At 35.3% G+C, this 27,247-nt stretch overlaps 2 protein-coding genes across 3 annotated transcripts in view; one reads left to right on the forward strand and one right to left on the reverse strand.

Moving 5' to 3' along the window:
* Nucleotides 1-226: 226 nt before the first annotated feature.
* On the forward strand, nt 227-3,578 carry LOC139692373 (SOSS complex subunit B homolog). The gene is made up of 2 exons (XM_071590532.1): nt 227-332; nt 1,016-3,578. Exon 2 carries the CDS (start codon nt 1,265-1,267, stop codon nt 1,937-1,939), a length of 675 nt encoding a protein of 224 aa, XP_071446633.1. The 5' UTR covers nt 227-332; nt 1,016-1,264; the 3' UTR covers nt 1,940-3,578.
* A 1,556-nt stretch (nt 3,579-5,134) lies between these two features.
* The window catches only part of MED23 (mediator complex subunit 23), a 38,770-nt gene continuing 16,657 nt past the window's right edge, over nt 5,135-27,247 (reverse strand). For both annotated transcript variants that reach the window (XM_071589934.1, XM_071589933.1), the window contains 11 exons: nt 24,917-25,080; nt 21,230-21,387; nt 19,326-19,506; nt 19,105-19,247; nt 17,220-17,361; nt 16,027-16,126; nt 12,451-12,687; nt 11,501-11,660; nt 10,669-10,953; nt 8,870-9,076; nt 5,135-5,679 (listed from right to left, as the gene is read on the reverse strand). In XM_071589934.1, the coding sequence (XP_071446035.1) occupies nt 5,541-5,679; nt 8,870-9,076; nt 10,669-10,953; nt 11,501-11,660; nt 12,451-12,687; nt 16,027-16,126; nt 17,220-17,361; nt 19,105-19,247; nt 19,326-19,506; nt 21,230-21,387; nt 24,917-25,080 (1,916 nt within the window). In that variant the 3' untranslated portion in view covers nt 5,135-5,540. The remainder of the gene's footprint in view (nt 5,680-8,869; nt 9,077-10,668; nt 10,954-11,500; nt 11,661-12,450; nt 12,688-16,026; nt 16,127-17,219; nt 17,362-19,104; nt 19,248-19,325; nt 19,507-21,229; nt 21,388-24,916; nt 25,081-27,247) is intronic.

A 27,247-nucleotide genomic window follows, 5' to 3' on the forward strand; every position in this document is an offset into this window, starting at 1 on the left:
TACAAAAATCTTATAAACAAGAAAATTGATGATCTTCTTTTCCAAATATCACACCAGCGAATAACTTGACAAGTTGACTTCAACGGTGATTTTACGCTGTGTGTTCATGCTTTATTGAATCAAGGAATCATTCGTTTCACTTACGCCAGGAGCGCTGCGATGTAACGGCATCACGTGACCCACTAGTAGAAGGAATGGGTGGGGGGGAATACTCCTATGAGGGTAGCAGGGCCTATATCTGTAGTCGTTTATTTCCTCGTTATGATGAAGGTGATATCCTGCAATGCTCGCTGAAGGGAGTGCAAGAGGTGTCGTTTAAGCATCTGTACTTGGTATGAAGCGTATAGGGTCATTAATTCACCTAGAGCCTAGCATAAAACGTTTTAAACGTCAATGTCTTTATTTTGCCTCGGAAACTTGCGATTTGTGCAGTAATAAGTTTTTCAGTAGTCATTTAAATTAAATTTGACAGCGTGACCAGCCAGATGGTGTTCAGTTAATCAATTATTATTACCTGAGTACTAGATGGTGCTCAGTGAATAATAATTGATTCATAGGAACGGGGTCGCGTACCTCCTTTTGTTTTTCCATTTATTTGTGATGGGAAAAATGGGTACTTCCTGTTGCCTTGACGTATGATAATTTTTATTCTGAATCAACTTTGCTTATCAACTCGGAATATGGACAAAAAATATATTGGCTCAGCTTTCAAAATATTCATTTTTTTATGATTTTCACATTTCGGAAAATTTGTTCAGTTTCTTATAGTCCATAAGTGAATTTGGTCACCCTTGATTTCAAGAGATCGTGTCATAATATTACAACTTATAGTGTTTGAGCCTTTTGAGTGTTAATATTTATTTGTTGGCAGTTCCTTGGAAAGTAATTTCTTTCGTGTTGACCGAGTGTAGTTTTTCCTTTGTTTTATGAATAAATTCTCCTGTTTGTGCCTTTTTCTTATACCAGTCGCCCGTTCAATTCTTTATTTAACTTCAATTTTCCAAAACCTGTACAGGGATACACTGCTGAGTGTCAACAGGTGCTCTTATGCATTTGTTGTGAAGAGGTGACACCCATTTGTCACCTGGAGCTGTTTGCACCGTCATCCTGCTATCAAGCCCCAGAATTTTGTTTCTTCAACATACAACGTTACTGAACATCCGTGTTAAATTTAGTAGCACTCGAGCGGACGGGTTCTTCTATAGAGCCGATAGTGATTGGTGTTGTAAAAATTCGTGGGCCAAAGATCTCTAGGTATAGTGAAATGGAATTTGTACAGATTAAAGATATAAGGCCTGGACTGAAGAATATTAATGTGGTGTTTATAATATTGGAAATTGGCCACCCAACTGTCACAAAGGAGAATCGGGAAGTACGAACTTGTAAAGTTGCTGATCACTCGGCATGTATCAATGTCTCTCTTTGGGACGAACCAGGGCAGCTTTTAGCTCCTGGGGACATTGTTCGGTTGACGAAGGGTTATTCCGCCATTTGGCGTAATTGTTTGACTTTGTATTCGGGGAAAAATGGGGATATACAGAAAATGGGAGAGTTCTGTATGGTTTTTACGGAACAGCCAAATATGAGTGAGCCCAATCCAACCCCCTCTCAATACTTCAATCAGGGTCCTCCTGCAGCGGGTGGTGGGATAGGAGGAAATAACGGTTCAGGGAGTAACAATATACCTGGTGGAAATGGTAACAATAGTGGAAATAATTTAAATATCAATCCAAGCAATGGTAGTAATGGTGGATCTACAGTCAATCAAACCCCATCCTTGGTGAATTCAGGAACTGCACAATCTGCAGTTAGTAATCGGTCACAAAATAGTGGTGGGACCACACAACAGAACTCAATTGGTAACAAAAGTTCCACACGTTATGGAAATGATTCCTCAATTCAGGGAGGCACAGGAAAAATATCCAAGGGGAGATCCTGAGGCCGAGTGAGCCATCGAAATGGTACAAAGTCGGAGCGAAGATGAGGTTAGGATGATGCCATGTAAGCTTCAAATTGGCATCACCAAAAATCAGGTTTAACTTTTGTCATCAATTCTTAAAGACTGAAATCCAGAATATGAATTTTGTAAATTTTTTAATACTTCTGGGAGCGATTCTGTTTTGAAAAGAAACTTCGAAATAAATTGGTCAGACTTTCTTTGAAGCACCAAATGACTTAAGTTTACGTTTTCCATTTGCGGCTTTTAAATACAGTTAGCGTCTACATGTTACAACTTTTTAATATGTAATACACTCGTGAAAGCACAAACTAAGAGCTATACATTTTATAAATGATAAATGGCACAATTTTCCTGATTTGGGGGTATTTGAAAAAATTTAAGTGTATTTTTATTATTGTTGGAAAATTTTATTGTTATTTTCCACAATCATAAGTTTATAACCTTCTGTCATTAGCTGATGTTAATTGAGGGTTACTTTTGCCAACTTCGTTGAAACATGCTCTCAAACCATTTTGAATGAAATTTATTCTCCCCTATTTAAGATTTGTTCAATAAATGAATTTAATGGCTATGTAGAATTCTCAACGTAAGGAACATTTCGAAATAGTAAGGTGTTTCACTGGAAAAAACTGTGAGTCATGATAGCTACCTCGATATCCATTGTCTACACAGGTTTTTAGACAGGACTAACAATCCATGTATTTTATGAAATATAAACTTGAGTGATGACTTTGAAAGACAGCCAACTTGCAGTTTGGACTGGTAATGCATTAGAATGTATTTTATGGATAATTTGGGAAATTTTTTAATTTCATATGTAAATGGAGGTATCTAAAATGCTCCTAAATAACTGTCATCCATAAGGTCTTCCATTAAATTATAGTTTGACATTCTGTGAAAATTTACTTTCAGTAGCCATTATGTGACATGGATATACTTGGAAAGTTTATGGCAATCTTTTGAATTGATAACAAAATTGTCAAGGTTTATTTAATTTGAAATACTGATGTAAATATTGTAATAGGTAAACTGTTGACATTTTTATTAGGTGCTGTACGTAAATGATGTTAAGCCATCCTTATTCATTTTCAGTCCGTACTACACCTTTGTCACATTTCATCATGCTAGAGTTAATTCCCCCATAAAATGTTAATTTGCTCCCATAAACCCTTAATCTTGATGCAATGGTTGAAATTTGCAAGTGTCATTACAGCCTTAAGAAATTTGCTTGTCACCCACTCTCAGAAATCAAATGAAATCAAAAAATTGTTTTAGGAAAAAATTCTGAACACATTAAGGAATAAAATAGTGTAATCGCTTGCCATAATCTTAAACAGTCGTTTATTTTAATAGGAATATCGGATGTTTCAGGGCTAGCTAATGAAATGAGAGTGGTGCAGTTGGTCATGCCAACAATTACATCATGGGTGACCCAAATCACTCCTGCTTTTAGTAGTGAACCAAACCCCTTATTTTCGAAGTGGATGACATCATTTATGGATGGTGCCTCAGTGTTGACCATTGAATACCCTATGTTTATTTATTCATATGACATCACAGATGGCTTATTCTGCTGTTTGTGATATACAAATAAAAATACCCTGTTTAAACTCTTTAATATTTGTAACTTTGAGTTCATAATTGGGAATGGGTAGATGTTGCTCAATGCTGGAAAACATTATTACCCATAATGTAAAGCATGATGCTTATTCATTAATTAATGCTTAATTCATTGATGAAATCATTTCAGATGACCAAGAACTTGTTGTGGTTTCAAATTTTCATATGTACTGCTTTGTATTGTTTTAGAAATTAGCAATGAAAATTAATGATTAGTTTTTATCATAAAGAACACACTACAATTGTCAGAGTAACTCACGTGGTGCAATCTTTTTCAAGGAAAAGTGTGGTGGTTAATAGTAAATCCTAATTTGGATTTGCACGAATTCATAAACAATGGGTTTATAATAATGTGAGAAATATATTTTTGAGTCTTTTGGACACTTAGGACTAGCATAAATACTGAACTTTTTTTGCCATGTAAGGTTTTTAGCCATGTGTTGAAGCTGATCTCCATTGGGCAGTTTCACCTCAATCTGACTTTTTTTATGATAAAGAAACTTATGGACACAAATTAGCGTGTCATTATTTGAGAAACAATTCTCCGATCTAATCTCAGGGTGATTTGTGATAGAATTGCATAAAATGGATAAGAAAATATAACAAGCTGCAAATTTTCTAATGGCATTTCAGATCATGAGAGAACTTGAATGCATGAAGTAATTGTTGTATTGGAAAGCAATTAGACTATTGAAAAAAGACTTCTTGAAATTCTTTGGTCTTATGGGGTTGATCAGATATTAGATCTCAACTTTTCTTGAGATCTCGATGCAATTGCTTTCTTCATGACACTATTAGAAACTCTAGTGTCTGCTTATACTTATGTCATGATATACTTTTTTAAAACATCAAGATGTTCACATGGGGCAAATACTGGTGGCATCACTTTCCTCCTCAATTTCATGGGCACCGATCGATGTTATAAATGTGAAATGATTTCCATAATTTGATACCTCCCCAAGTAACAACATTGAGGAAGTACTAGTCGGTAAGAAAACTTTGCAAATAATTTTTCAGCTATATTTATGTTACCAAGGACAATTCTATTCAATTGCTGGCTATTGCTTATTTCAAGAACGGTCCAAACTGGTGGCAACAAAGCTTCACCCAAGATGTTCTTTTTGGGAATCTTATCTCCCTGGGTAATCACTGGTGACTCACGGTTAGGAGCAAACTCCAACCCCAATGTGTGAATTTCATGCTTTCTTCATACTGTAGTTGTCTTTCCCTAATACTTCTAACCAACATTCTGGTTTCATAGCTTGGAATAGGAATTGTATTATATCACTGAAAAATTATTAGACAATAATAACTTGAAATTAAGATGTATACGAGTAGACTTCATAAAATAACAGAAGTATTAATACTAGAATTGGTAGTCCTTCATGAGGGGAACATTGGCAACAGGGATGTGAATGGAAGTTAATAACAAAAGGCAACCTAAAATTTATTGTTGATAGATAAGTTTCACCATGGTTTCTGATTCTATTCTACTGGTGTCCCTCTTTCATGCCATGAAGAAATAACTTTTAATTGCAAAGTTGAATACTCCCAGTTCAATAATTTATTTTATAAAACTTTCACATTACAATCAAGGTGAAAAAATGACAACTATTTTATTAGAGTACAACTCAAGGATTGTCTCAAGTAGAAAACCAGAACTCCAAAACTTGCAATCTGGAGTGGATTGATGGTCAATGATAAAAATGGGCGTCTTGTCTTGAAGCAACAATTCTTAATACTGATATGAGGAAAAGAACACCACTTTTAACACTAACAGAGCACTCCACTGCTTGTGTCAGTCATTTTGGAATGTCCACAGAACCTTTAAGGTTGATGAAAATCACCATTTCGTTATTATCACTAGGAGGTGAACGTCTCTTGCATAATAACAACAATTTGTGTACGTTTTTTTGAAAAAAAACTGAAGATGCTCAGAGGAACAAAATATATCTTATAATCACACAGCATTAATTTCCTCTATATTGATGTGTGCAATGAATCTTAACCGCATCTGAAGAGCTGGTCTTAGTTTCCTGATAACACCCTCCACCTCTGCTTTCATCATGTCTCCTACAAACATATATTTAATGTGGTATCTACAGCAGGTTAAGGAATATAAAATTTGAAAAAAAAGGACAAGTATTCAGAACAGGAAATGTGAAGTGGAAGCTCATAGCCTCCATAACCATCCTTCTTCTCATTGGTTCTTCCATCAATTGTCATCTGACTGGCATATTTAAAAAATAAATCTTGAAATATATATTTTTAAAAGAATTTAAATTAACAGATTTCACAGTTATCAAACTCAAGTTAATCATTAAAAAAAACTAGCCACAGACAAATATAGAGAGAATTGGGCATTCAGGGTAAGACTGCCCTTCAATTTTTAATATTACTACAACTTTGTAAATGTGAAGAATTTCTGTCCAATGCCACCACTTATTCATCTCGACATGCCAATAGCATAAAAGCTACGGGCATTTGTAGAAATGGATGACTCAACTTACTTAAATGTAGAAGATAAAGGCATTAAATATTCATTATAATAAACTACATTCAATTGTAGTATCACATCAATTGACACATACATTTTATGAAACTCCTATCTAAATTCACCACACGATCCAATTAATTAAATCCAACATATGCACCTGTTTTAGAGGCATTTGAATCTTTTGAAATGTATTATCTCAAGTTTCCAAACCTTGCCAAATTAAACTAGCTGTATAAAATCAAAATTACAACACCTTAAGCCCTACAAGTATGGGTGCAGATTTTACACAACCTAAGAGGATGGTTGCTTCAGGGCATCATGTCTATTTTATTGCAATAATCTTAAAATATTCACGTCAAAATAATTATTTTACCCAGCCACTCTATTTCAGACAATACTGGTGATTAAGACCTGTAAGGCCAAATACATCCATGTACAATTTTGCATAATTTGAAAGCCAATACGTTTTTTCTAAAACTTATTATCTAAAAAAACTTCATTTATCAACTTCAATTGATTGTTTAGAGTAACTTTTATCATTTCTCTTTTTTTGTCATTAATGCCTAGCTGTAAATATGCTCTTTTAGATGACCACACAACTATTTAGTAAGAATATCCAAAGTTATTTAAATATGGAGATGGTTTTAATTTTCCATCCATTAATAGTAGCTAATAATAGTGCGAATACCACAGCCAGAAAACAGAGACCCTATAATGAGGCAACAAGCTTACCAACCCAATCATTTTAACGAGTAATAACCGAAATGAAAATTGATGTTGGATATCTAAGTAATTCACCCCAAAACAATCATACACAAAGAAGAGAAGAAATCAATGACCACAACCATTGTGTTATATTATGTCAATACACTATTATTATTGGTATTCTACCAGTTAAGGTAGAGTTTGTATAGATAACTTTCCTCTCCAAACAAAACATAGCCTGACATCCGATATTACAGTAAGTCCTTCAATTCTACATACCTCCTTCCTCCCCTCATTCCACCCAAAATGCCTTTCCTATTCCTGACCCTTCCTTACTGGCCCAATGTTCTTCCCTCTATCAGATTCTTCAACATCTCTACCAATAAGAATACTCTGTGTCCATCTTTCCAGCTTCCTTTTGCTTCTTCCAACAATCCCCTCTCCTCCCCCACTATGGCCAGCACATCCCCTTTTGTTTCCCTTTCGGTTTATTTTATCTTTTCTGTCCCCCTTTGCACCCACATTTCAAAAAGGTCTCCTATCTATGCCCATCATCTTGCCTAAATGACCATGTTTCCACATCTTCCTTCTTACACCTTGCTTCCTTCTTCGGGCTTAACGTTTTCAATGCAAATGGATCCAGAATTTTTTTTGTCACCACCAGTAAAATACTTAGCACTTAAAAATGAGCAGTATTCCAATGGAAAAATCTAAAGAAAGAAATACTGTCATGGTTGCAAACAATTCCAATGGCTTTGAAAAGATACCTCTGTTACCTATCGGTAAACTTCTTAATCCTTACTGCCTCAAAAATGTACAGAAATATTTTGCGGAATACACAGAATATAAAATGGCTGGGATGATGGAAGCATTGTTATGGACGGCATTAAGGCACTGGACAGGTGCTTATCGCAAGAGAAGCAAAAAATTATGTGAATTTCTGTCAACAGCCCTGGAAATGTAACTAACAGTGGCAGGAAAATACAGGATGGAATTCTGATACCACAACATCAGGTTAACACAAAACTCTTGGATTGGTCCCACAAATTTCATGTTAACCTATTTCCATTGTATATTTTCCTATTACTCACTTTTTTATTATATTTATATATTTTTTATGTCAGAGATATTGTTTCTGCTAAACAAGTAAATACTATTCAAAATGCAAAAAGGACTAAATTTCACCGAAAAGCACTAAATTTCACCAAAATATCCTAACATGAAGACTAACTCAAAGTGATTCATGAATGAAGGTGATATGAGAAAAAAATAATTGGAAGGAAAATGACACATTAGAGAGACCCAATTCTTCAACTGACCAAAGCTTTCTGGTTCCATCTACAGAAATCATTTGCATCTAATGACATTATATAAGTTAACTATCATGTTCAAAGTGTATTTTACATCTTTACTGGGGATAAATTTAAAATTAAACACCTATGATTAGTTATGTTATAATCTTTTCAAGCGATGGTGAACAATTATAACAATCCTGGTCAAATATCAAGGTATCAAGGCAAATGATTTTTACACCCTAAAAATGTCGCATTTTAAGGCATGTTAGTGGATGACTACGTTAAAGCTACAGTTGCAGTATCTCCCAAAGTTATTTGAAAGTAAAATAATGGTGACAGGAATTTCATCCAAGAAAAGGAATCTAAACTAATTGGGTAAACTCTGTACATTAGCTGAAACTAATAGTTTAAAGTCCACAATATCATTGAGTCAATTGGAAAAATATCTGACCATGTCAAAGGCAAAAGAGATTGTTTCTTCAGACGAAGAATATTATTCCAGGGGAAAATGTTCACAAGAATAATTAAACAGTGATCCAAGATCAAATTAAATGAATTTCAAAGGTGAAAAGAGATTTGGTGATTAAAAGAAAATTTGATGAGACCTCATTCCAGGTAAACAATCAGAAAGGAAAATAATGGTTCCTAAAGGGTATGGTATAAAAAAAAGTGGTATTTATAGCATGCAAACACAAAAATTGCTCCCCATGAATTCAGAACACCAAAAGAAATCTACACACATGCTACAACATATAATACCGCAAATTTTGTACAAATGTTGAGAAAGGATACAGCAAATCACATATTGGATCCATATATCTGAGTACTGGAACACTTTTGTCAACCTGTTCCAATGACTCGTATAATTGCAATGTGAGATCCATCACACAGCGTGGATGATCTGTATTGAACCTTTGAAGAAATGGGCCCACAAGATGACAAAGGAAGAGTAATTGCTCTTCACTACGAACCAATGGCCTCAAACATTCCTTTACAAACCTATAATAAGAAGAAATACACATTTTAAATTAGCCTATAGTAAATTATTTCTTTATTTAAAGGTTGTCCAACAGAAAAGCCATAAGACAGATTTTTACAGTCACAAACACTATAACCGCTCTTATGGGCTAGTTTTATAAGATTATATCCTTATAAAGTAGGAATAGGACCTTCATGCATCAAAAATTTAATTTTTTCAATGTGTTGGCAATTCTTTGTTGCACAGAAAAAATCATTCTAATGGCAAATCACTAAGTTTGAAACTTTTTACTATTAATTCATTCAATATATACTGAGTTTTGTGCCATCCTGGCATTATTATATTCTTACAATGGCAATAAGGTGTGGAAAGAGGCTATTAAAATGTTACACAAACAGTAAAGAAAATTCTTGACAGCCCCTCACAAGGTAATATCCTACTGCCAGGTTGGTTTAGTGTGTGAACTGAAACGAAGGTTAGTTTGATAGATGAGGGTAAAGTCCACTCATGCTCTATATGTATGCATCTATATTAGTTAACCTCTTTGTAATTATTCCTTGAGCACAATTATGAGCCTTCATAGAACATTTTAAGCAGCACTGAGCAAACAATATTGGATATTGTATGTAGTAGGAATAAAAGAAAGGTATTAATGGTCGAATAGTAGCACTTTTCCACAAGTGAAAACATTTTCTTGAATACCGACTGTATTTCAATGCATCATAAAAACATCAGGTACCTTAAGATGATGTAGTACATCAAAACCTAGTCGGTAACAAAAAATATTTAAGCTAAAAGCTAAGGTAGGTTTTTGATAAACCCTAGCCCCAATTCCCAATTAATACAACAGAAAATATCCTTAAACCTCATACCGCATATATTCATTCTTTAGTTCTTCATAATTGCTAACTCCTTAATTCCACTCAAAATGCCTATTATTTCCCCCCCCCCCCCCCCCCATTGTGAGCTGTCACAGCATCTTCCCTGTCAACCTCTTTAGCATTCTATTGCCTCCCAGTATCTTCTGCATCCACTTATCCTGCCTTTTTGAAATTTCTCTCAACAGCCTATTTTTTTCTACTACCATGGGACTTCTAGTCTACCCCAAAGTAAGATAAAGTAATTGATCCACCAAGGCATTGGCCATAATGAATATGAAATTATAAGTAGGAATAGGGTCTATTTCATGGTTTTCATGATTGACTGACCACCCTGCTTAGAACATCAAAAATGTTTTTAGTTTCACAGTGAAATATTGTTTCCACAACTGATCAATTTAGCTACATGCTTTCTACTTCTAACATAAAGCTGGCCTGAACTGTTTATGCGTAACATACATGTTCTCATTGGTGATAAAAAATAAACAATTTAAACAAAAAAGGTGTATTAGACCCAACATAGTGGTGATACTATGACCATAGTGGTACCTACTACGTGAATTTTATACAGATTTTCATGGCTAAGATGAAAAGTCAGTTAATGACTTCATGGTAGCTTTTGCAACCTGTTATGCCCAAAAATAAACCTAAAATAGATTGACGATCAAATGAAGAAATTAGGTAAGGTACTTTGTGATTTATATGAACCAAGAATGATAATATAAACTCCTTACTGAGGAACTGTGCTGAGTTGTCCCACACCAGCATGATGCCACATGGAATGTGCCAGGGCTAAAGTATAAGAGAATTTGTTTTCCAAAAGAGATTCATGAGTAGTTGCGAAGTTGAACAATTGGAATGGCGTGTTTTGGTATGTCCAATGAGCCAACTGGGGACATCCCATCACTTCAATCAGACGGTCATGAAGCACAGACCAATATGATTCTGGCATGGCAGCCATTATGAGCCCAACAGAGTTAATCCACATTTCAATCTGGCTGGATGGAATGACAGTATACCTTGATAATAAAAGAAAAAAGGTTACCACATTATCATGACAAACTTAGTAATTTCAACACAAATAAACATCAAAGTGTTTTCTCAAAAAATATTGTGCGGTCAAGCATAAAATTATTTGGATTGGGTCAACAGCGGAATAAGATAATACAAAAGTAAATAAAATAAACAATCACAGTTGCTAATAAAAAAATATGCATTTCATGAATTGCATGGAAATCAGGAAAAAAAGCCCAATAAAACCTGAAATTATACACAATTAACACTTCAATTAACTAATATACATTTTCATGTAAAATATATTTGGAAAACTTTCTTAAGAGTTTACTATATTTATATGATTGCATGAGACAACAACTTTTTTCTCTTAAAATTTATAAAAAATGAGACAAATATACAGTGATGTACTTTGATTTCTAACTTGGGTAAATACCACTAATTAAAAACAGCTCAATAACATCCAAGTTTTTAGCACTTTGCTAAGAACTTTTCACAGTCCAGTCAATAATCCATACTTATCACAGTCCAGTCAATAACCCATGCACATACCCTCTTGCTATGACATCCAGCAGACTGCTGCCCACAGTGGCAGGAAGGATAGGTAAGGCCATTAGTTCTACACAAGTCACGTATAAAACATGGGCAGCAGGATTAGGAAACTCATTAAAACGCCAATCTGTGGTTGGAAAATGAGGTTTGCCAGACATAGCTAAAATATTAGAATTAAGGCATATAATACAAAATTCAATGGCAGACTTCAAAACAAAAAGAAAAATTATCATGGCAAGATTAAATTTCCCCTCTTACAACAGATTTCCATTAATATAAGACAGGTATCCTGCTGCAAATATAAATAATTATTTCTTAGAATCTTTTTTCTTTATTCCTATTCCAATCTTATAAGGTCTGAAGTTAATTTCTCACAGGACCCCAAGTTTTTCAGTGGACAAGCATAAAAATGAATGAAACGATTACATATGTATAATGTTCACCAACAGAGAGAGAAGAAACAATGTTGAGGCACTCATGGATGGTGGAAATTTTAGACCTATGAAGCTGCCCCTTCATCCACAAGTAAATGACTCTGATTGCTTCCTGGCCTCCAAATATCCACTGCCCATGCTGAAACATTCTTACTATCTCTAATAGGGACTATTTTTTTAATAAACTATTCTAAGTGGCTATAAGAGCAAAGTTCTTCATATAAATAAATATAAACATATAATTAACCAAATTATGATACACAAATGATGCTGCAATATATATCTTATTAACTGTATTCCTTCCAGTTTTCTAATAAGAAATTCAAACTAACATAATACAAGTAAAATACCACAAACCATAGACTCTAGACAATATACTGGTTACTGCATAATTATTTTTGAATTGACAGTCCTTAAACACATTCTTTTTTTACTAGGTTTATGATGGACACCTAATACTACTACTTGTGGTGCAACATCAGTAAAATCTAGAAAATATCATCTATGAAAGGATACTTTCCACAATTCGGCGAACAAGCCGGACATAGTAATCTAAATCAGGTAACCAGGATATATCATCAGGTTGTCGTTGCATATATCCTTGATATGCTTCTGACAGGCTCCAGCCATGGGGCCTGATTTCTCTAAGTGATCCCAATACAGCTGAAACTAATCTTCGTTTCAATGCAGGGCGATCTCTCAATTTTCTTTCATAATAATGTAAGGTGTTGTATAAGTAGGTTACAGGGCGATCTATGAATGGAAATGACAAAAGAAAAACATCACAGTAAATAGATACAAAAGTATACGAACATAATAATTTCTCACTGAACAGAAATATTCTCACTAAACCATCATATATCATGAAAATGAAAATAACCAACCAATTTTTGACAATGGCATTCCATCCCACTTTCATAGAGCAATATTCCAAATGAAATTTGGCATCCCACATTCACACAAATCCCTGTGACAAGCATATTGGTCAATAAGGTTATTATCACACACAGTTATATAGTACTCTTCATGAACTTCATAATCTTGGGCTTAACTTGATGGAATTCTTCTACAGGGGAGGAAAAATGAAATAATCTTTGTAACTATGTTTCCATGACCCAGGCATTGCCATATTGGGTTATCTTCAGACGCCAGGAAACATTTAAATTCGTTATAACACTTGGACAGTAAAAGTGTTGGAATGACACTGGCTGGAGGAGCATGTAGCAAATGGCAATTGATTGCCAATGGCAGTTTCAGCCAATGTGAAATGTTCATCAACAACTTCATATATAAACTGTTCAATTTGGAAAGCAGACATTAAAAATTTGGCATCTCGTTACACTTATGTAAATGATGGTTTAAATAGGTTACAGCAACCATCAGAAAAATATTAAATTTTTTAAACTTCCTAAACATGATAAGATAAATTTCATGAGTGAAATTGACCAGGAATATCAAATAAATTTTGCCAATTTTACCAAATGCTTAATGAATTTACCACGCTCAGACATGAATTTTCAATGTAATTAATCCCACATTGTACAGTTGGAGTTATCTCTACCAACTCCTGCCATCTCCTTTCCAGAAAACCACCAACTTTCATGTGATGACCACTAGACTAATGAAAATCCCTCTCTCAAAACATTTGATCAAAGGGAATTGGAATACATGTAGATTAAAGTATAACCACATTACACACCCCTTATTGTTAACACTAATTGTCATGCTACCCACTTAAAAACGCAATTAATAACATGTTGCAATTTATACATGTATGCAAAACTGGTTCAGCAAAAAATCTTCAAAAATGAATTTTTTCATATATTTCAAATATTCCATATTTCAAAAGCTTCCAATCTACACCTATCATCCTGCTTCAGCGACCTTGTTTCCATGCTGTACATAACTATGCTCAACATCAAAGTTTTGATGAGCCTTTTCTTAACATCCTTCCACAACTTCCTCATCATCAGTTCCCTCCTCCTAGTGAAATCTTCTTTGCCTAACACAACTCTTTTCCTTATGCTTGTACTACTTCAACCGTTTTGGTCCAAAACACTACCTAGATATTTAAACTATTCCGCCTGCTCTAGTTTTTCCCTCCTATTTTGATGTTTAGCTTAGCCATTCTCTTTCTGGAAAACCACAAAACCTTTGTTTTATTGATATTGATTCTCATCCCATATCTATCGCACTGAGTTTCCAATTCACTCAGCAATGCTTTCAACCCCTTGGCTGACTGACAAACTAGAGCTTGGACATCAGCAAACCTAACTGATTTCATGAATTTCACTCTGACTTTCATTCCTACCTCTAGTTCTTCCCATGCCTCTTTCATCATTTCCTCCACACATACATTGAACAGTGCCAGTAATAAAGTACAACCCTGCCTTACCCCTCTTCCTAACACTACCCATTGGAATCTCCAACCCCCACTTGCCCCTCGAGCGCATGCAAAAGTGTATTGATTATCATAGAGATTACTTAAAAAAAAAGCCATTTTTAACAATAAATTACTGTCTTTTCATTATTAAGCTAAAAATATAAATAGCAACCCTCTTATTTCCATTTTTCCTCGATAGTACTCAGCTCTTTTCCCTCATTCATGATTTTCTCTATAGCCTGCATATACTCCTTCCTTGATAATCCTGTTAATGCTTCTACATTCGATTTCCCAACCCGCCACCCCTGCATTATCTTTTTGAAACGGACGCTACACTTCACAACAACTATATTATAATCAGAGTCTGCAGCCACTACTGCAAAACTGTGTAAATTGATTACACTGTACCTAAATCTGTGCCTATTTATAATACAGGGTGCAGCAACATAACTTCCTTTATGAATGCGTTTTGCATTTGAAAAGAGGAAGTGCCGCAGGATGTTGCCGCAATCTGTATAATCTAGCCGATACCTTTCAGAGTCACCTGGCTTTTTCCATGCATACATTTTTTGAGGTGTCTAAACCAGGTGTCGGTGATGACTAGCCCGCGTCTCCTACAGCACCGAACTGCTTTCTCCCTGCGGTCATTCCTTGTGCCTAAACCATAGTCCCCGACTTCGTCACCATCTCTTCCTTCGCCTACCGTCGCATTCCAATCCCCCATCACTATCAAATGTTTCCCTGCGGAACACACGCGATTATGTCCTCTAACTGATCGTATATCCTATTGACCTCTTCTTCCTTATAGTTGCTCGGTGGCATGTATACCTGAATAATAACCAAGTTTGTTGGTTCTCCTTTTATCTCTAAAAGTAATATTCCATACGTTGCTTGCTCTAAGTTGACTACCCTTCTCCTACCTTTCTATTCAACATTATGGCACCCCCTTGCTGGCTCTCGTCCCCTCTGCTGTTTATTATTTTATAACTACCTCTGCAGTAATCCCCTCTATCCTTCCATCTCACCTCGCATAGACCAAAAATATCTGCATTTCCTCTTCCCATCTCTTGCTTTATTTTCTCTTATTTTCCAGTCGTCAACATTGTCCTAACGTTCCAAGTTCCTATTTCAACTAATTTGGTCTTCTTCTTCTCCATCTTCTGCCCTGCTGCTGTTGAATTTGCTTTGCAAGTTTTTGTGAGTTGACGACCATGGAAGCCTTGCCTTTCCCCACTGCTGGTCATGGCACACGGCCGATTGGGCCAAGTCCCGTAATTGCCAGGACTCATTTTCTCTAAACTACCTATCGTATAAAGCATGGGAATAATGATTGAGGTGGTTTCCCATTGTCTTCTTCAATAGTGCTTCTAATGTGACACCACCACTCAATGACTATCCCTCACCATGTCAAGGCTGTAGTCCATGGGATGGGATTCACTGCACATATAGATGAATTTTCAACATGGGGAATAAATTATAGCTTGACACAGGATAAATATCTTGAAAAATTAAAAATTAACCTGCTTTAACAAATGGTTAAAGATAATGAACTTCAGTGAATTGCATAACACATTGCTCAATAGCACTACATAACATATTGAATGCTAAGCATGAACATTTAAGAAACAGGTAACATTGTTGACTAGAGTAAGCATGGTAACTTATCCTAAAAACACTGTTTAAGTAAGAAAAAAATTAAATGTACTGACCATGGAATTTATAAAGGCAACCCAAATGTTCCAGTAATGTTTCAAGAGACTTGGTTACTGGAGGCAGTTCCAAATAACGATGTATTACAATATCAAAAACCTGAAAACAAAAACATACCCTGTAATATTTAAAAAATATGATGTGTTGGGTATCTCTATACACATTCTGAATAAACAATAGTGACTCTTATATTTCATAACTTAAAATTTGTTGAATTTCAAGAATGATTTAATATATAAGCATGTTTTTAACTCAAATTTTCTTCACCGATAGAATACAAAACTTTTCAAAAATATTAAACAGTCAAAAAAGTAGAAAGTATGAAATCAAGTTTCTTTTCCAAACATACTCCCAACTATCACCTGTGAGCTAAATATTAGAATTAATACTTTTCAAGTTGTCAGAAAAAAATGAACTTGTCACAGAAAATATAGACGTTTAAAATACAGAAAATCGTAAGTACACTAAATAAAAGCGAAGAAAAATGTTTAAGACACACCTATGTAAGTGTGAATATGCACATGTTGATGCTTGAATGATGCAGAGAGCCCAACTACGAGCAAGTGGATGGGGAATGCTTACATACAGTAAATTCTCCATTATACCCCCGAGACAATTATTTGTTTTGAGGATTACCTATGCTATTCTCTCCCCCAACACTTGAAATTTTTTTGATAAAATTACAATCATAGAGATAATTTAAGACTTGAATAATTGACTCTTTGATATACTCTTTGAAAAATACACGTTTGAAAATACTTAGTTTTTTTAAATGTTTTTAATTGAGGTCAAAAAATCAAAAGTTATTAATAGTGTTTAATGTTTCAATTTATACAATTTTTTACAATTTAAACTTTCGGATTATCATTAGCCCAGAGAAATTCATGTTCTCCTTTGAGGTGAGCAAATATATAGTTTTACTATGCAACAAAGAATTTGTTAACTATCTCTACATATGAATATGAAACCGTATCGGTGATCCTTTGTTAATATTCATCCTTCATTACATATTTCAACCTATTTCAGTTATCAGCATTTTTCGATTATCAGGGTTTCATCATGCATCTGTTAGCATGGATAATTGAGAGCTAACTGAATATACAATATTATGCATGCACAGATGGCAGTATTCTAAAATTTAGAGTTCTATACATATTACTAGTATTTACAGTTTGACTTCAATGTCACTTACTGGCAAAAATCTGAGGCAGACGTTTCCAAAATAGACAGGCAAAGAATGGTAAGGGGATGACGGCCCACCACTTTGTTCCAGGATACCTTCAGGTGCAAATTTCTCAGGATACTTTCGGTGAAATGCCAGATGTTTCTCATGCCTTAGGAAAGATAATTTAGAAAGAAATTGAGACGATGAAATAATATGACATGATTAGAGAATTATTTATATGAATTGAACAGGTTTAAACCTTAGAGATGCTTTCTCCATGAAATATTATGCCTAAAAAGATTAAACCAACCAAAGCATATTAATCTGGCATAAATTTGGAGTACTACACAAGTAGTACACTTTGTCTACTTTTTGTCTTATTTTTTCCATTTTGGGCAAACATCCTGCCACTCACTGAAATATTAATGATGATTCATTAATAACTGAATAATTAGAATGGAAACTATGCACAAATAGTAATTCTGGTTCCACAAGAAATAATATAAATACATGATAAGATATATTGTATAAATTATAAAAGATGCTAATATAAATGATTGTTATAATGTAACTTAAAAATTATTGTTTTAATTTGATATATGCATACACATAAAACCCATAAACACAGTAATCAACCCAGAGGATGGTTTGGTAGGTGATGGTAGAGAGTATCTAATACTATACTAAACAGCATATGAAATTCAAGCATTAGGGTAAGGGGGTCAGATCCTTTTTCTATGCCACTATGGTTTCCCAGGAAGATCTGGTACCCGAAAAATCACAAAGCTTGGGTGGAGCAGAGTGTGCCCAGTGAGGCATGCCAAGGAATTGAACCCGGCCCCTCTGATCAGTAGTCCAACACACTATCCCTCGACTACCATATCCCTATGCATACATATATCATAGTTCAAATTACTAATGCTCAGGTGTAGTTTTAAAGGATGCATTGAATGTAAATTAAAATGCAATAGGCATTGTTTAATGCCAATAAAAAGTGATTGCATAGCCAGGAAGTCATTGCATTAAGTTCAATGTGAGCTGAGAGAAAGCAGATTTCATTGTGCCAGTAATATAATGGGGCTATCTAGAGATATATAGAATGTAGGGGAGCGTAAGAAAAACAATGTCAAATGATGGAAAATTTGAAAATATATTTTCTCCAATTGAAATATAGCACTTGTTCAACTGCTGAATATCTGTTTAGAGGCTGGACCACATTTTACAGTTCTATTCGAGTGGCAAACAGTAGGGCTCAGAAAACCAGTAGAGCCTACCATGCCAATATTTGAAGATCTGACTCTTGACTCTCCCACTAATCCATTCCAACCGCATGCAGTGCAAGAGATAAGTATCTAGTAAATAGCCAACAATCAAGCAAACATTAAGTGACCTAGGAATAGCATTCTCATTACGCATATTAAGTGCACCAATTTTAAATGCAAATATTCCAAATTAATTCAGAATTGAATAAAAGATTGATGAACAATAGGTTACGTTGTTGCATGCAAGGGCCTTCATTGAATTGCTTGCTTGTTTGAATAGAGTAAACTTGAATTCAATCACAATTGTGTAGACCTACCTATGATGCCAAGTAAATTATGACTACATTTATCATGTAAAATTTTGGTGAGTACATGGCAAGTGTTTAAATCATAAATATCAATATACTTTGAATTGGTAATCCAACTAACCATTAATCATATGATGTGGATCTCCTATTTGCATATTTTGTTTACATCAAATTGCCGCAAAAATGACATACGAGTAGCTTCAAATTTAATATGAATTTTTGAGCACATGTAAAGACAACATACATGCATATATCATTGTTTATTACCTTATAAATTAGTTTTTTCATTAGAAAATTCAAGGAAATGAAAAATCGAGTTTAAACATAGCACCGAATTCTTACCAATTTGACTGCTTCCAATGCTCAGGAGAATTTTCCTTTACAAATTCTTGGACTCTGTTTCTAAACTCTGCTGCTTTAAGCAGTAACAGCTGGATGATAAAAAAGCACACCTGTGCTTCACTCCCTTCTTGAGTTCTGAGGGCCTGTAAAATAATTTTGTTACCACAACTACTTCTCATACGAAAAATGGCTTGAGTTTAAGATAATTGAAGATTACTTACCAAGCACAATACAAGCCTGTCTATGGTCACAATGTTATACTTCCAAATCATGTCATTTATAGCATCCACACACTTATTTACATGCTGACCTCCTCCAGAGTTGGCAAACTCAAATACCAAATAATCACAGAATTTTCTCAAGTGAGCAGAAAGTGCTCGGGCACCAATTCGCTCCAAAATCCTGTTGAGAAAATTTTAAAACCTTATTTGTACACCCAATGAGAAATGTCATCCAGTTCAACATATTTGTACGAACATTCATCCAAATTTGAGTGGCAGTTAATTACTGAGCTGTTTAAAGTGACTTTGCTGAAATGACTAATTCCACAAAACATTGTGAAATAACAGCGGGATGTTTACAGTGGATATAATTAATGCTTAATGAGCACTTTGAATAGCGAGTAATTCACATAACTAACAAAAATATTGTGCCCAAGAATAATTTGCTTAGCGAGCGACACTTCGCATTGCGAGTGACAAGGAGAGGGGAATGCCCAGAGTGATTGTGCTGCCTGTTTACGCTTGTGTTTCACACAAGTTCCACTAGCATCATCGTGTTGCTAGTGGTCGCATATTTGTCGAAACTTGTGTTCACGCATGTTATTTGTGACTTTTCGTGCACAGTTTAACAATATTTTATGAATAGTTTTAAACATGTCCCCAAAGAAAAAGCTAAAAGAAGACAATCAAAAGAGAATAAAAATAACCGTAGAAATGAAAAATTAAATCATTCAAAAGTGAGAACGAGGTGTCAGCATAGCTGACCTTTCACACGCATACAATCGGTTGGCATTAATGATTTGTACTATCCTCAAGAACAAAGAAAAGCTGACTCTAGAAGAGCTTATGAAGTTGCATTGCGTTTCACAGGAAGAAACTGTGAACGAGAGTTTGCCTGAGGAGGAGGAGGTAACAGCAAAGCAACAATCATCTAGCTCAATGAGAAAAATGCTGAAAGCATGGGGAACTGCTGTATCGTACATTAAGAAGCAACATTCTAATACAGCAGTTGTTACGTGCGCTACAAATTAATAAGATGATAATGCTGTGTTACATTTCTACAACATTTTTGAAGAGTTGGCAAAAACAAACGTATCTTGAAAGTTTTCCAGAAAAAAGAATCAGGTATGTAACATAATTAATAAACTAATTATTTGAATTAGTTTTTTTTTCAAAAATCTAATTCCAGGTTGGTTTATTGCGCGACAGAGGAAGAGATGAATACTATAATTCCCTGTGGCATTGTTTATTGAGAACCATCGCCCTAATAAGACTGGCTATGTGCGCTAAAAATTTATGCAATGATAAAGCGAGAACGAGGGGAATGTAGTGTTGTAATGTGTAGTGTAATTTCAAAAAATTTGAAAAGTCAGTAAAAGCAAATATCTCTCATCGGGTTTCTTATAAAAATGAATTATGAATGTACAATCATATTGTAGATTCACATCATTTATTCTTGTATCATAAATAATAAACTAATTATTTCAATTCTTTTTTGTTTTATATGAATCGAATTCACATTCCAGGTGGTTTCATTTCATGATAGAAAAAATGGTGAATGTGAACCACAATCCTAAATAATGTCTATATAATTTTCTTTGGGTAAACCTTACACAAAATTTACTTTTTTCAGCATTGATTGCAAAATCATATTTTACACAAATGCATATGGAAAAAAATGTTACACTAAACAAGTTTTTTGTTTTATGAGGAAGGCCACGGAATGGATCATGCTCGTATCACGAGGTTTCACTGTACATTTAGGTATCTAGTAAATAGCCAACAATCAAACACAAGTTAAGTTACATAGGATGAACCTAATCACAATCACTTTGCATACATATTAATTGGAATGTCTTTTTTCATTATAATCCTTTTGGTTATAAAACAACAACATGACTTACTTATAAGCAATTGGACTGATTATCCTTTCTGTTTCCAGTATCATTTTCCACAGAAGACAAAGAAACAAAGGTTGTGTGCTCTGCACAGAGAAGTGAGCAATTAAATCATTTTCATTATTCATGGAGATCCAGTTGCGGTATTCCTCTTCAACAGCTTTCTGAGAAGATAAACGAAAAGAAAAATTAGAAATGAAGATACAGAAGAAATACAGCATACTTGATGCAGTTATGACATATTTATGAAACGTTACTTAAGTAAGACATCAATCAATCAATCAATTATTTCTTTCTTAAGGTGATTTAAATGAAATTGGTACAAGCAGAAAATATCAATACATGCAAGTAAGGTTCAACAATTATAATGATACAGTAGGAAGATGTGATCCTCAAGAAATTGTCTTTGATACTGAGACTATATTGGTCCCAGTGAGAGTTTTTCTGACTGGCCAGAAGGCAATACTCTTATCAACTCACTAGCTATAACTAAAGAACTAGATATGTCATGAAGGATGAGAATGCTGTTGTCAGTCAACTTCCTCAATGGCAATGTACTTAATGACAATTTATCATTTTAAAAATTCAAAATCACCTCCAATTTTAATTTAATGGTATATGAGGGGCAATGAATGAATCAAATGAAGACCGAACACCTGCTACAGCAACCAGGCAACCCCCACAAGGATATAACCCAAAAACTTCATGTGCCTGTCAGTGGTCCCTAGGCAGTTCTCCTACCTAAGCAATGGCAGTATCAATAAGTAAAAAGCAAGCTTCTAGCTTTTTGCGGACTGTGTTTTATGGTGGGTATTTGGTTTTCATTGTACTGCTTCTGGCATCTCCTTTTGGTATAACGACAAATTAAAGAAAGAATATTTCTCAAATTACAAATAGTAAATGAGGCATAGGAAGAAATGAAGATAGGAATGAAGCTGGTAGAAAATTCATTATATTAGTTTAGTTAGCTTTCTGGATAATCAATCTTTAGCTAGTCAGTCAGCCAATGAGTTACTATCATTGCTGAGCACATTAGAAAATTAGTGAGATAGGTATGGGAGGAGAATCAAGGTAAACAAAAAAAGGTTAACAGGTCATCAAGAAAGAGGAAGGCTTAGTTCAAGATTAAAATAGGAGGGCAAAAGTAGATTAGGTGGAACAGTTTACCTATCGAATCAGTGTTTTTGGACCAAGCTGGTCAAAGTGGTACGGATATAAGTTACAGGGATGCTAGATAAGAATGTTAAGAAACAATTAATGAACATTTTGATACAGAATGCGGTTTTGTACCATGTGGAAAAATGGTAATTGAAGCAAGATGATAGGCATGGATTGGAGGGTTTTGAAACCTGGGCGAGTAGAAAGACAGAAAAGGTCACATTGGCATGAGGGAAAACAAACGATTAAGTGCTAGGTTTGGTGGGGATGGAGAGGGGATTGTTGGGAGAAAACAAAACGGAGCAGGAAAGATGGATGCAGAGCAATTTGATTGGCAATTGGATGATGAAGACTGCAATAGAGGGGAGAATTTTGGTCAAACTTGGAAGGGGAAGGAACAGGATAGGCAAGTTGGATCGACTGAAGGAAGGAGGATGTATTCAGAACTGTAGAAAGGTTTACTGTAGTATCAGATGCCAGGTTGTTCTGTGTTAGGAGAGCCTAAGAAATATACAGAAATGTACACGTGTGTATACACATAGATACCATCTATGTTTATGTAGTTTTCTTGGGTCTTCCACCACGTCAGAGGTTTCATATTGCCCAACATTTTGAAGCTTGACTTGAGCATCGTCTTCAGGGCAGATGAGTGCCACCTCTGCATTTCAGCCTTCAAATATATGTGGTCACGGGTCAGGTGGCTTGCGATTGACCCATGGTGGAAGGAAAGATGTTGAAGCCTCCCAATTGGTCACCATTGCGCGATGTTGTTTTCCCTCCTTCTTTCAGCTTCCTGAGCACCAGTTTCCACGTGTTGCTAAGGAAATAGCTGGAATCTCTATTGAATTTATGTCTCTCTATTCCTATTTCAGTAGCTTCTTTAATAACTTGGTCCCAGTAACCAACGGAGCGGGCAAGTAACTTTGTTCCATCAAAATTATTGGAGTGGTCCATTCCGATACTGTGTTCAGCAATGGCTGATTTCTCTATCTGCTCCAGCCATAGGCATTGTTGATGTTACTTTAATCTGGTCTCAATGGTCTGCCCCATCTCTCCAATGTGGATATGTATGCATTCACATGGGACCTTGTAAATACCCGAAGTCTTTAAGCCAATTGGGTGTTAGGCTCTGACAAGAAAATTTCTGATTTTTCCTGGTGGTTTGCCGACGGCCTTGACTTTGTGCCTCGCCAATATTCTAGATATTTTCCTGGATACCAAGGATACATATGGCAAGAGGGCCCTGGCTATTGGTTTATCCTTTTCCTCCTCCATTGTGAGCACCTGTAGGTTGAAGAAACTTTTAGGGGCCAATTAAAGGTGGCACTTTTGAACCCCTGACCCGATGGAAGACCCGAGAAAACTTCATTAAGCAGATACGCCGGGAAAGTACCAAATCTAATTTCGTGTCACCTATTGATGAAACCAGTGGAACAGCAAGAAATTTATTTCCATGAAATTCAGAATAATTTCACTCAAACCTCAATACAATTCCTTTTAATCAATTTGATGACAAATATTACATGAAATTAATTTTTGAAACATCATGAAAGTAATTCGAATGATTTTATTGTGACGGGACTAATCCATGGCAATGAGGTAAAACCAGTCAGGAAATGTGTTGGGGGGTCTGCCCTTCCAACACAGCCAGCCCCCAGTTCACTCCAAGCAGTCAGAGTAGAAAAATGTGCCTCAATGTGAAGTGTATTTTTTGATTTTGTAACATGGTACAATGGAGCATTCGCTCGAACAGCGATAGGCCATCAAGTTTTGAGTGATTTGGTAAGAATACAACCAAAATTTTCTAGATGCTTCATGAGGCCTTCAAGGATGACTGCATTTCAAGGTCACAGTCCAGGAGGTGGCACAAGCCGTTCAAGGAGGGCTGGGGGGAGGTTGCCGAACAACTCAGTTATAGACGCCCAACACCGGCCAGAACCAATGAAAACATTAATCGCATGCACGAAATTTTGCATTCCATTGAGCATCCAACAAACTGCTGACACTCTAAACATGTCCACATTTGCAGTACATGGGATAGTGACCGAGGATCCGGAACTGCAGTCTGCACGGAGGTTGTGCTGAAAGTGTTGCCACAATTCCTCCATCGTTACTGACTTTCTGGCCCAGAGAACCTAGCCCCCACGAGTCGGGACTGTACGACTTTTTTTGTGTCCCCAACTGAAAAGAGAGCTAAAAGGAAAGCACTGAGAGACCACAGAAAACATACAAAAGTATGCTACAATGTTCCCGTCGAGGAGTTTCAGGGTGCCTTCCAAGCATGGCAGACATGTCTCTGCAAGTGTACCGATGCAGAGGGAGAGTATTTTGAAGAATTTTTAGCATTTATACAAGTACGATCAATAATTCTATTTTCCCCAGAGAAATAAATAAAATCATGCGCATTGCTTTTATAATGGTCCATGTATTTACATGTTATGGTATAACATACAATACCAGATTAACTTTGATCTTCTAAGGACTCAATTGGTACTAGGAGCAATTTCCAGCCCAAGTAATAAAGGAATATCTCACCTTCAACTGCTGTTTATTTTCTTTTCCAATACTATTTTGCTGGAAAAATTCATTCAGAACTGGAGGGAAGCACTGCAGTGTGTGATTTGCCCAGCTATGAGGAGTGTTAACAATTATTGTTTTGAGAAGATCTTTACACCAAGTGCCCGACAAAGTTTCAGAACCTGAAAGTTAAAATAATTACACATTATAAGTCATATTTTGTGAAAAAATCATTAAATAAATATAGAAAACTGGAAAAACTTCAAAGATTACTGAAAAAAAATTATTGGGAGTTAAAAGTTTCAATAGAAAGCAGCATTTATGTTTTTCCTATTACTGGGAAAACTTTGCATTGTTTTTAAACCAGTAACCTAGGTTTTTAGGTTTAAATAGGCTTAGATCAATGTTAAAAAGTTTGAAAAGGTGACTGAAATACATGGGTATGGGTTCGTTACAGACATATGATATTCTAATGCTCTGCTCAGTGTGTCCTTCCGACATAAAAACTGGGTTATTTTGACATGACAGAAGGGTTATATCTAGTGTGGCATGGATTTTAAAACCTCCTCACTAGAGGAACTAGAAGGCTGTACTACATGTGAGAACATGGGCTGAAGGTTGAATTGATATCCCTTAACAAATATACAGAAAGAAGACTCGATGCCTCAAAAGAAATTAGAGCTTCGATTGCTTTAGGCATCGAAAAACTTAGTGGCAGTTGCAGAAGATGGTTTTTGGTGGAAGGGTTCATTGTCTAAAAATATAATCAATGCACGAGAGAAAAGCTGTCACAGTGCCGTCTACCAAGGTATCTGGGATTACTTTCCTTTATTGCCAACTTTGAAATGCTCTTTCACTTAATTGTATTTCAAAATGATATGTTGCATAAATTGTAATTGACACAAGGATAAGAAAAATCATTTCACATCAGTATCAAATATACTAGAGGAAATAAAATACTCATACAAAATATAATAACGGCAAAGGCAAACCTCTAATTCTTCAATCATAATATGGAATTAACCTTCTTCAGCAAGAGATATCATACCAGTCCTAACCACTTCTTATTTGTAGCTTACTAGCAGAATGCTTAAAGGTTTAAGAGTCCTTTTAAATTTAATACAAAAAACATATGAAATTCTTAATCACAATTACATTTCAGGCATAAAAGTTTATTCATATGAATTAATCACTTCATATACAGATTTTGACAATCACAATCAGTAACTAGGTTCCAAAAATGTAATTCAATGTACCCATCTCCATATTTTGGAATAAATTAAAGATTACCAGATTACCAAGAGCTATTAACAAGTTCTATAGCAGTATTTTTATGCTAACTATCCTTAAAAATCTAAACGACTAATTTAAATATAATAGCAGTGAGTAGAGGAGGAGCGCTGTCACAAAATACAAGAGAAAAATCAATGACAAAACAACAAGCTAAAGCCATAGCACTTATAGGCATTTTAAGGCTTACAGCAAGTTTTGAAACTGGCAAATGAAAACATACATTACTATTTTTGCAAGTTATAATTTGAGTTAATCTAATGCAATCATTTTTACACAGCTATATCTACCCACCAATAATGGATTCATTGGAAACACAAAAATGGCAACAAGAAAAGAAACACAACTGGTAAGTATTTATATAAAGGCATAAATATCACAATCCACAAATATATCTTGATTATGGAATGGAGTCATTGTTCTAGCAGCTTCTCCCCTACCATTTTTGGTTTAGACAACACCATCAGGCCATTTATTGTTTTGTCCACTTCATATTCCAAAGTGTTGGTATTGCTATTCTGTAATACCTGAATGAGTCACAGTGAGTCTGTGTGCATACCATTCCCTCAAAATAGGTCCCTGGTGTCTGGATTATTTTCATCGCAAACCTACTTGATCTCTTCCTAGTTAACACGTAAGTAGTGAAGGTAGCCTAGAGCCGGTCCAAGGCGAGCGAAAAATTCTTTATAAACCAATTTGGGCAAACCAGTGTGACTGTGTGCATTTGTACATTCTCAAACACGGTCCCTAGCAAAAGGACTGATTTCCATGTAAACCTATTGGGGAAACAGCCCCCCTCCTGGGTAACTGTGAACATCTTAGTATTTTGAAACTGTCCGATCACTGGTGAGGGATTAACTTCCCCATAAATCATCACATCAATCTATATATTTCCCTCCTTTTTTATTTTACAGTGGTGTAAAAAAACCCTTTATATTTTAAGGAAATATTATTTAACATAGACTTAAAAGAGGCCAAAAGAAGCTCAATTTATTCTTTCCACCACCAAGAAAGCAAAGGCAATGGAGTCGGCCGGAAAGGTGATGGCTTCAGTTTTCT

Source organism: Hetaerina americana, unplaced genomic scaffold (assembly GCF_022747635.1).
Source record: "Hetaerina americana unplaced genomic scaffold, ioHetAmer1.1.p SCAF_4, whole genome shotgun sequence".
NCBI lineage: Eukaryota > Metazoa > Arthropoda > Insecta > Odonata > Calopterygidae > Hetaerina > Hetaerina americana.